We start from the raw sequence: 10,824 nt of genomic DNA on the forward strand, positions 1-10,824 counted from the left end.
AGTGGTTAAGATAACCCCTTATTGTAATGGCATCTTAGCAAATCTGCAACTACTCATCATTTGAATTTGATAGCTTGGGTTTCGGCATGAGCAACCCTGCATTTGAAAAATATCCAGTTGATCGGGCTCCATCGTTGATCTGGAAATGGCGGCAACTGCTGACAGGGACAATGCCCCTCCGGCCAATGATAAACTTCCGGCACGGCTGTCCTGGTTGGCGTTGGCTCATCACGCCTGCACTGCGTGTCTTCTAGGGCAGTAGAATATGCCAATGTCAACCTAAACACAAGCTCGCAAGCGTGAGCCATGGGGACGGACGTAGGAGACCCCCCCTCCCATGAAATATCCATCCATCATCACCTACAAAATAGAATTTCTTTCTCCGGAGCAACCCTGGCTTAAAAGAATCGGTTCGTCGCCGTACATCGGCGTCACGACGCCGACGTCGGCGCCTTTATCCCGGCATATTATAGGCACCTGCGAATTTACAACTGCAATCATTTCTTCTATCGGCCGATTGAAATATCGTTTGCGTACTTTTCGCCCCCGGGCATGGTCCTAACACGTTTATGCATGCCCTTAAGCAGAAGAGAACAAGCCCGGGATTTGGTTTATTTCGTCCAATGCCCATGCGACAACGTGTTCGAGCAGATTTAAAAACAAGAAAACTACTGGAAAAACACGGAGGGCGGGAGATTGATCGGAGCTAAGCAGCAGCACAAGCCCAGTGCCTATCCGACACCCAGGCCTAATTAAAAGGTGAGTGTGGACTGCTAGTATCTGCCACCTCGCGCCCGGTCCAGCCCTATAAATACCCCGCTCTCATCTCCCCAAAGAGCAAGCGAGCTAAGCTAGTTCATGTAAGCTTCCTCCTCTCCACCTACAAAGCAGGAGCTCAGTCTCAGGTGCTGTGATAGCTCTGCTAGTTGGTCGACTTTGGAAATGGCCACCAACTCGAGGTCGAACTCCAGGGCGACCTTCTCCAGCGAGATCCACGACATCGGCACGGTGCAGAACTCCGCCACGCCCAGCATGGTGTACTACACCGAGCGGTCCATCGCCGACTACTTCCCTCCCCACCTCCTCAAGAAGGTGAGCCAGACCGAACGATTCGATCGATCATAGAACTGCGCCGGCCGCGTGACCGACCACTGGATTCAGAGCATGAATGAATGACGCGAACTGTTGTGTCGATCTGCAGGTGGTGTCGGAGGTGGTGTCCACGTTCCTGCTGGTGTTCGTGACGTGCGGGGCGGCGGCGATCAGCGCCCACGACGTCACGCGCATATCGCAGCTCGGCCAGTCGGTCGCCGGCGGGCTCATCGTCGTCGTCATGATCTACGCCGTCGGCCACATCTCCGGCGCGCACATGAACCCCGCCGTCACCCTCGCCTTCGCCATATTCCGCCATTTCCCCTGGATTCAGGTACTACATACGTTACGCAACAGGACACAACTCTGGGCAGTCGAGCAGTGACGCTGCATATGCACTAGCTGCTAAACGCCTAGATCATTCAGCCACAAAAGCCATCCCACTACTAGTAATCACGTTAATCTTCTCGCTTTCTCTTAGTCTGTTATTTCCAACGAAGAGATCTTGGCAAACACCCCACTCATCGACCGAGATACTATCTCGACCGGATGACACAAGTCGCACAAGAAAACCCATGGATTGCTTTGTCACGGCTACGTACAATGCTCAGGACCGCCTCCGGTTAAAGAAATGTTCATCGCCTTATTAGATTACCACAGTTGCTTCAGTATTTGAAAGACCGTTTTCAGGCTAGCTAGAAAATGGGATGATCACATGCTGATTTGTTTAGTCATGGCTAAAAACTCAGTTAACTCACACGTACTTTTCAGGGTGTTGTCATGGACGTGATATATACTGCCAAATTCAATCGCTTCTTTAAGCGTAGTCGGCGAATTATTGAGTCGACATAGCGTCTAGCTTGTGGACTTAGCTATAAGCTATAAGCAGAGTCAAAAGCAACGGGGTTAGGGTATATGCTCGCGTAACTTGTTGTCCCAACCAACCAATCGGGTAGTACCTTTCATGATGGTATTTATACACCAAAACGATGCCCAGAAGCCCAGTACAATGAGTAGCCACTTGGAGTAGCTTAGCTGCTTCGCCTCGCACGTCCCTTTCCCTGTCGATTTGTCTAGTTGGAGTTTGTTGGAAGAAATAACTTTGCATGTAGCACAAAAACAGCACTATTAGGCAGGCTATATGTGTGAGGTGTGATCGGTCGAGGCACCAACCTAAAGCTCGGTCGCATCAGATATATGAAAAGAAAGCCTTTTCTAGTCGGAAAATATGAATGAAAAGCTTTCTTTTTCTTACCGCGATGGTTCAGTTAGTGGTGGCAAAGCGTATGCATCGATCACAGGAGATACACGGCCGGGGGCACTCGCCAGCACTAACGCCGGTACTGTGCCACACCAACCGACCGGTTTAACACTGACACCGCTTTTAGTCGGCATTTTCACCGTGCGAAATCGCCTTCCGGCTCGACCTAGAAGACGACCTTTACATGTGTCGTGGCCGCAGGAGCTCTCCTGCTGCCTGCGTACGTACCGGCTGCCTAGTGCGTGGGGCACTGAGGCAGGCCATGTCTGTGTGGGGCTAGCTCGCAGGTTCGTCGAGGGCACGCGCGCGTGGCGTGGGTGCTGTGAGATTTGGGGCATGTGCCATATATTCGAGGCCCGGATCTGCCGGAGATCGCATGCAGCGCGGCCTTTCGATCGGCACCCTATTCCGCCGGCCAGCCGCCCAGTTACCATGCTAGCTGCACATATTCACGAACCGATTCGATGTGCATCTGTTCTGATGGATGATTGTGCTTGTGCTTGTGCAGGTCCCGTTCTACTGGGCGGCGCAGTTCACGGGCGCGATCTGCGCGTCCTTCGTGCTCAAGGCCGTGCTCCACCCCATCACCGTGATCGGCACCACCGAGCCGGTCGGGCCGCACTGGCACGCGCTGGTCATCGAGGTCGTCGTCACCTTCAACATGATGTTCGTCACCCTCGCCGTCGCCACGGACACCAGAGCGGTAAGTCGTCCGGCCGCCGTCTTGGATGCTGATTGCCATTTGTCGACCTCTGTAAAATCATTGATTCTGACATTGTTTTTTCCCGTGTTGTTCATGCAGGTGGGTGAGTTGGCTGGGTTGGCTGTCGGTTCCTCCGTTTGCATTACCTCCATCTTCGCAGGGTAAATATATACACTACGCTTAGAGATTAATCAATTAACACCTCCCCTTGCCGGCTAGTAGTAGTTAAGAAATCACTACTTGGACTACGCAGTATCTAATTCATTCTCACTCACGCCCAAAACGAGAAATTCCTTAATTAGGCCCAGTTAATCACCACTTGGCTCTTGGCAGCCAAGGGAAGGGCCAAACAGGAGTCGCTGATAACATTCTTAATCTTGGTAACCTTGACCGTATCCTCCATGGCCTGAGCTAGCATGGAGCGATGGGGCACGCACGCTAAGTACAATGACATGATTGATAGTGGCCGCGTCAGACGATGAATATGTTAGTCTAGTAGTATTATGCACTGATATAATAAACGGGATTAGTGATGGAATAAAACTGAGACGCGACGGCGACCGATCGAGTGCAGGGCGGTGTCAGGTGGATCGATGAACCCGGCGAGGACGCTGGGCCCGGCGCTGGCCAGCAACCGCTACCCCGGCCTCTGGCTCTACTTCCTCGGCCCCGTCCTCGGCACGCTCTCCGGGGCCTGGACCTACACCTACATCCGCTTCGAGGACGCGCCCAAGGACGGCCCCCAGAAGCTCTCCTCCTTCAAGCTCCGCCGGCTGCAGAGCCAGTCCGTCGCCGCCGACGACGACGAGCTCGACCACATCCCCGTCTGATCCTGCCGCCGCACGCCGGGCCGGACGGATCTCCCGCTCCCAGTGTGTGTCCTTGGTAGTTGTTGTTATGTGTGTGCGTGCGTGTGTCACTTGTAACTCAGTGGTTGGTCGATGCATGCAGGGGAGTACGCGCGTGCGCGCATGTGTATGTTTGTCCGCCCGCGCATGTCGCAGTAGATTTGCTCCCTCGCTCTGTTCATGTGTGCAGGCAACTGAGCTTGGGGGCCTGGTTTGGGGGCGCATCAGTCCGCACTCTGCAGCAGTCGCACGCGTGCCAAAGTGTATCTCTCCTGCAATTGCAGTACATAAAACATCCGTGGCTTTGGTTCTCAAAAGAACATGTGTTGGCTTTTCGCACCTCCCTCCCGTTTGAGCAGTCTTTGGAGGGGCTCTACCTTTAATTTCGAGTTTGAACCATGAAGTATGATTGTGATTCATCTTCACACTACTATATTTGTTAATCCTTAAAAATAACCTTTCATTAGGGAGGCGGAGAAAAAAAACTTCAAAGTAATCAAAACATCGATCGAACCATCTTTTGCCATCACAAAGACAGCGTGAAAGGTTCTTTAATAGCAAGGCCTCTAGCAAGAGAACGGCGATCAAGCGCCATCATCGTCGGATCCAACCACCGAAGGTCAAATCCCGGGTTTTCACCCAAAAGATAAGGACTGAGCAAATCCGAGTAATGCCTTCCATAAGATACCGACGCAAGAACACTGCCATTGCCAGGTATAACCAATTAATTTAGGCCTTGGGTTTTCACCCCGGTGCTCGAGACCGGGTACTCAAGAAACACCACCAAAATTGAAGTCATCATGTGTTGTCGCCACCACTTTCCGCGATCCCATCAAGTACATGGTAGGCACGGTTTTGATGTGAGATGCGAAGCAAGTGAAGACCATGCCCGCATAAGCAGCCAGTCAAGCTACAACAACTGCCGGATGCCACCTATTTGGGACACTTCGCAGTCCTGCACATCTTCTCGAGTGTTGCATAATCGGTTGACAAACCATATTTGCCGTTGCTTCCGGATCTGAAGGTCCAAGACCCTCTATCCTGTTGCGACAAACAAACAGCAACACAGGACCACGGCGCCATCCACGTGTCCGAGCGGAGGACCGCTTTGTTGGGATGTAGAAGGTCGCCGCTGCCACCTACGTAGATGGAATTGCTGCCACCAACAACTCACCTTCGATGATCGTCGGCCCGGACGGAAGCACCGCCGTCACCGCCTAGCAAAAGTTCAGCCGGAGCAAGAAGTCAATGCACAAATAGTCATACAATCACCTTCTCCTCTCAGAATCCGTTGTGTGATTCACCCAACCGTAATAGGCGCAACACTTAAATGCATCCACATGTACAGGGAGCAACGACGGGTGCTTTGGTAGATCCGATCACATGACTTAGGTGTGGAAGGTGGTGGCGGCTAGGGTGAAACCACATCTTAGCCCTGAAGTAAGTTTTGATGCTAATGACAAGCGATTAGGGGATAATAGTATTCATGAGTATATGGACAGGTTTTTAGCCCTTATTATTTAAATCAAAGGTGGTTGGAGAACACCCACATAAAAAGGGATAAAACAAGATGACATAATTGGATCAAAGCATTATATTTTCCTATCTTTGTCTCATATGAGGGTCGTGATATGAAAAGGATATGCATGAGGAACACGAGCGGGATTCATGTGACATATGAACCCAAGAAACTTACAAATACCTTGTGCCAAAGCCTTGAAGAGAAGACCCTTTAATTTGGTCTTTACCTTCAGCTCTGCCTCAAGGTCTTTGGACTTCCGACGACAAAGGGGAAGGAAACACTATTGCTAAACCCGAAGTATTTCGTCAATGGATCTCGAATCTCCAAGTTGGTCTAGGACCTTTGGGTTAGGCAGAATGTGAAGGAAAACAAAACAGATAGGGCCCATGTATATGATGTCCCCTTCTTCCCCAAGGGCATGGTCGACCAAATCTCACCCACCAGCATTCTTGACCGCCTCAATCTCTTGTTTCAACCTCTATAGCAAATCGAACTTTGATTTGTTGGAGGGAAAAGAAAATAGGAAACTTAGATTCGGGATTCCACCAGGTCAATCTTAAATCTCCCTTGATTTCTTCGTGATGCTTGTTACTATTGGGTTGGCAATGAACCCTAAACGTTTGGTGTCTCTCGGTATCTTCCAAGCATATGGATTTGCTTTAGGAAGTCCATGAAGGTCGGAAGCCACCTCAGGACCTACCACTTAGTCGTTGAGCTCATGCTTTGTTAGCCAAAGCTCAAGGAGAATGCTAACCGAGAAGGAGGAGAGATATTTGTTGTCGTTGGGAAGTTTTGTGCCTCCATGTCTCCCCAATTGGTACAATAATCCCCACGAGGACTTGAACTTCAGGATTATTTCCTTCTGAAGCTCTCTCTACTTTTTAAGTTGTTATCTACCTTGGTTATCTTGCTTAATTGTTGCTTCTTACTATGTAGGATGTTTCATCTAGTTGCATTTAAATAAATTATACTTCAATGATCCCAAAAATCAACCAAGAAATTTATATTAGTCGCCCGTCTACCACCTCCAGTTGACATCCTTGAATCTTGAAAGGGTTTATCAAAACCGAACAATCCCTTTTAATCCGTCCAGATCCTCCACTTATATATACATCTTTAGTGGTAGAGCCCAAAATAGACTCTATGTCTGATATCCACCTGAATCCAATCTGAGTGGGTTCCGACCCCTTACTACTACATGTACATGCTCCATTGGAAAGCTCATCACTAATCTCTTGTCTATGGTAGTTGCCCCTCCATTGATGGGTCCATGGCCTTTCACGGGTATGTGATTAACACTTATGGACTAGAGATTTTGTCTCATAACTACTTTAGTATGCTATCACTAACTGGCCTGAAATCTTAGCCTGTAAGGGGTGAGTTTGTAGGGATTTTTAAAATATGACAATTCACCGATTAGATATTACACACATCATACATCATTACGCATTTCACACACACACACACACACACACACACACATATATATATATTACATTTTCACGCATAGATCACAATTATAGTTCAAGTGCATCCTCTCAGTAAACTATTACAATCCCATCTTATCGCATTCTTGTCCCATCAACGGGTCAGCTATGCCGACATCTCTAGAGTACATAAGTGCAATGGTGCTGGAAATCTTAAGCTTCTACAGAATAGGAGGGTACCCAACATGCTTGACAAGTCAAGCATTAACATGCCAGTTTCTTAGTGACACTGCCACATATTCATCCCAATCTATCTAAAAATACATCAAGCAAACGTTAGAGAAGAATTTGGAACGAAACAGTAAACCAAACATTGCAACACCAATGGTTACACAAAGAATCTTGGGAGACAATTACAATGTATAGAACAATATAAGATATAATATTGGTATGTATAGGTAGAATCCAAAAATGAAGAAACAAATCAAATAGACAACATAGAACCACTAAATCACGTGCCACTTATGATTGAATCCCCAACGACCATCCTAACTATATATTGTATATTATAACAGTAATATAAACCAAAAGTTGCTTTAACTTATCTGGTCCTATACAATCTAATGCGCTATGCATTCCGACTTGTGGGGTTTAGTTTTTTCAGTTTCGCATCACCTCTGCCCTTGATCATGACAATTGCTGGATGTAGAATGTTTGTGTAATGTATGTGTTCATCCGTACACTAGCACAAAGGACAAGACCATATCAGAACATACAATTTATACCAGTCGTACTAGATCACCAATGCCATAAGGACACATGAAACTAGATAAACAACGGAACAAGTTACAAAATATACACCAAATCATGGGGTAATAACTAGTTGGATTGAAATCACACCTTAATTTGGGATTGGAGAGGTTTAAGGATGGTGAAATCACTCGATAAAGAAATAATTTGATGATGGATATAACAATGTGGGTGATGGTGGCGCCCTGGCGGCGTCCCGATGCCACCAGAAGTGAGGGGGTCCCTCCTTCCTTGATGCCCCCTGCCAGGCAAGATGTTTCTCCTCTATCTTTTCATGGATATATGAAGGGTGGAGGCCGAGAACCTCCCCCTAGATTGGATCTTGACTTTGGGGGAGACTTTCTTTATTGGTGTTTTTGACTCTTGATACTTATTGATTCTCGAAGATTTGTAACTCCATAAAATCTAGTGGAAAAACGCGCGCGATCATAACATTTGTGCCAAGGATCCTTTCAAAGGGCACACTTTGGAAAAATTTAAAGGCCCACATAGGTACGCGGTGCGGTCTTGAGGCATGACACATTACTCTCCTGGCTTGCCCTTTTGTAGGGCATGTGATTCTTCTTGAAGGTTTTGTATGATTTTTCTTGAATGTTTGCGAGAAACTTCTTGAAATCACATAATTCACAAAGACAAGACCTTCTTGCCATGATCATGAGGTTTGTTCACAAATGCATAAATAATTCATGAAATAATGGAAAATATGCGATTGAACTTCAAAATAAATTGGTATGCTTAATATGTATGAGCAACTAGCACATATCTAGACAAATGCACTAGTGAGATTTGCTCAAATCATGACGGAGGAGATTCGGGGGCAACCACCGGTCCCGCGTGAGTGGCCATGCGTCCAAGCCTGGTCGTGTCATCATGACACTGGGCCCACTAGTCTTTGGCCATGCCCCCTTTGGGCCATGTATTCATCTATTCATCGTGTTCCTGAGGAGAATACCAGAGAGCCACAACTACCATATTATTTGTTTAGGGGGATATTAGATTGACATCTTTGCCACATTGTGATTCATTACCATCCTCCATTAACACGAAGCCTTCCTCCATCGACATGGTAATGTTTTCCCCATCCATGTTTGAGTAATTTATTGTAGGAATAGGGAATTGATGAGAATTGGATGATTGTGAACATCTTATAATGGGACATCGATTAGGTCTTTGCTCATCTATTACCTAGAATGGTGTTGATGCAACCTTGCTGTTCATAATGCTTATTACTAGGGTCTGCGTAACTTGATATCATATCTGAAATATTCAAATGCCATCTGCAAAAAGCAATAGATGGAGTGGAATTCCTCCTAAAAATGGTATACACGGTTAATTATCTGCAAAGTCTCATATCTTGTGCCCTCGACATAGCTAGTTTACTTGTCAATTGCAAAAGTTGTAATAGTTTAACATATATGTGATACTAAAGTGTTTTTCAATTTATAATAGACAATTATAGAAACTATATATGCATGTAGAGTAAGAGAAAATGTGACAAGATCCCAAAGTTTCACTAGTAGCATATGGTACATAAATCTAAACACATATATAAATGAACAAGTGCAATTTTATCTTTGATATTTCATAATTAATTGAAAATATATAATGTGCCTCAATAAATTCAAGTAATATCCATACAATACTTGGCTAATGCTCAATCTCAGATACCCAATACCATGGCTACACCATGCTCAATCTCAAATATATAATAGAACACTACATAACATTGCATTGAGCACTTTGATATATTGTTCGGGTAACCTCAGATATACTTACTTGACTTTCTCCTTAATGAGGTGCTCTAGGTAATGTGTCAGCAAACAAAAATATTATTCATTCTTTCTGTCATTGGGCTACACCCGATACACTCCATCCAATGCATACCATTTCTTATGACATCTTCTCGTTGTAACCTAACCAGGTTTAAAATAAGGAACAAGGATCCCCAAAAATATATCATAGATAAAAGATAAATGCCAATATAGGTTGATTTGTAATAATGTTCGACAACTCATTTGAAATACACAAAACTATTTTGCTACATAGTTACCACTGAAACCCGTACGTACTCTCGAAGGACTACGCGCCTTCATCATGGGAGAAATATATACATATTTTCTGAAAGGCGCCTAATGTAGATTAGATCTAAGGAGGCCTCTCATATTGGACATGCAATTCTCTTTGTTCTCCGTTTCTGCTCGTCTAGTCCACACGGCTCTTTGGACAATGTCCAAAAAGCTCAAACAAATAGGCGGTAGACATAGGGGTTTAGGATAAATCCTCGGCCAAAGGGGGGATGTCGATGACCACCTTGGGCCCACCTTTTTGGCCCTCGGTGTGCCCCACCAACTAGCCTTCCCCTTGTTGCTTTGTCCTGACATCTTGATTTTCATCCTATTGTTCTTCTATCTATTTTCACGAATTTCTGCCAAAACACATACATTGCCAAGTTTTATTCTCAGAGCCATTAGTAGGATTAGTCCTAAAGATAATTAAATATTCAGGTCACATAATAAACTTCGAGAGAAGTAAATATTATTTTTAACGAATCACACACCTAGTAAAAGAGTGATGGAGATGCGACAAGAAATGAGGAAGGAAAAGAGGTGCCCGCCACTACTAACAGTTGACCGGTGGCCAACACTGCCAACAAAACTGTCTTTTTAGAAACTTCTGCAATCATGAAAAGTGTTCTTTCTATTTAATGCTATTTCTTGCAAATTAAGCTTTAATCTGTAAAAAAGAGGGAATCTCCAAGTAACCCGGGTCTTGAGAGGTTTGAAATTTGAATCGTTTGAACTCATAAATATTTATCTTGATGAATCTACTAAAAGTGCTACAGAAATTAAATGTATTATTTTTCTCTTAATTTCGGGGTGGTCCTTAGGTGCATCTGTCTCGTTTGGTGGCGACAATATGATAATCACAAACGAACATCAAGTGAACATTGGTGGCCCGCAAAAAAAGTGACAATTGGTGGTGTTATCTATTGCTCCTATCTAGTCGAAACGGCATAAAGTACATGCTTATTCTTATACTGCTATCCGTATATAATAGATAGAAGAAGCATATAGTCTGTCTCATTTGTCTTTCATTATGACCTTTTGGCTTTTGGCTTCATTTAGCCCGTGCAACGGAGTATCAGTTGGCTACCTAATGAT

At 45.5% G+C, this 10,824-nt stretch overlaps 1 protein-coding gene across 1 annotated transcript; it reads left to right on the top strand.

The window, feature by feature from the left end:
• Positions 1 to 824: 824 nt before the first annotated feature.
• On the top strand, positions 825 to 4,221 carry LOC125537733 (aquaporin NIP2-1). Its single transcript, XM_048701050.1, has 5 exons — positions 825 to 1,092; positions 1,202 to 1,426; positions 2,862 to 3,056; positions 3,156 to 3,217; positions 3,631 to 4,221. Exons 1-5 carry the CDS (start codon positions 943 to 945, stop codon positions 3,884 to 3,886), a joined length of 888 nt encoding a protein of 295 aa, XP_048557007.1. The 5' UTR covers positions 825 to 942; the 3' UTR covers positions 3,887 to 4,221.
• The last annotated feature ends 6,603 nt before the right edge of the window (positions 4,222 to 10,824 follow it).

This window comes from Triticum urartu, chromosome 2 (genome assembly GCF_003073215.2).
Source record: "Triticum urartu cultivar G1812 chromosome 2, Tu2.1, whole genome shotgun sequence".
Lineage (NCBI taxonomy): Eukaryota > Viridiplantae > Streptophyta > Magnoliopsida > Poales > Poaceae > Triticum > Triticum urartu.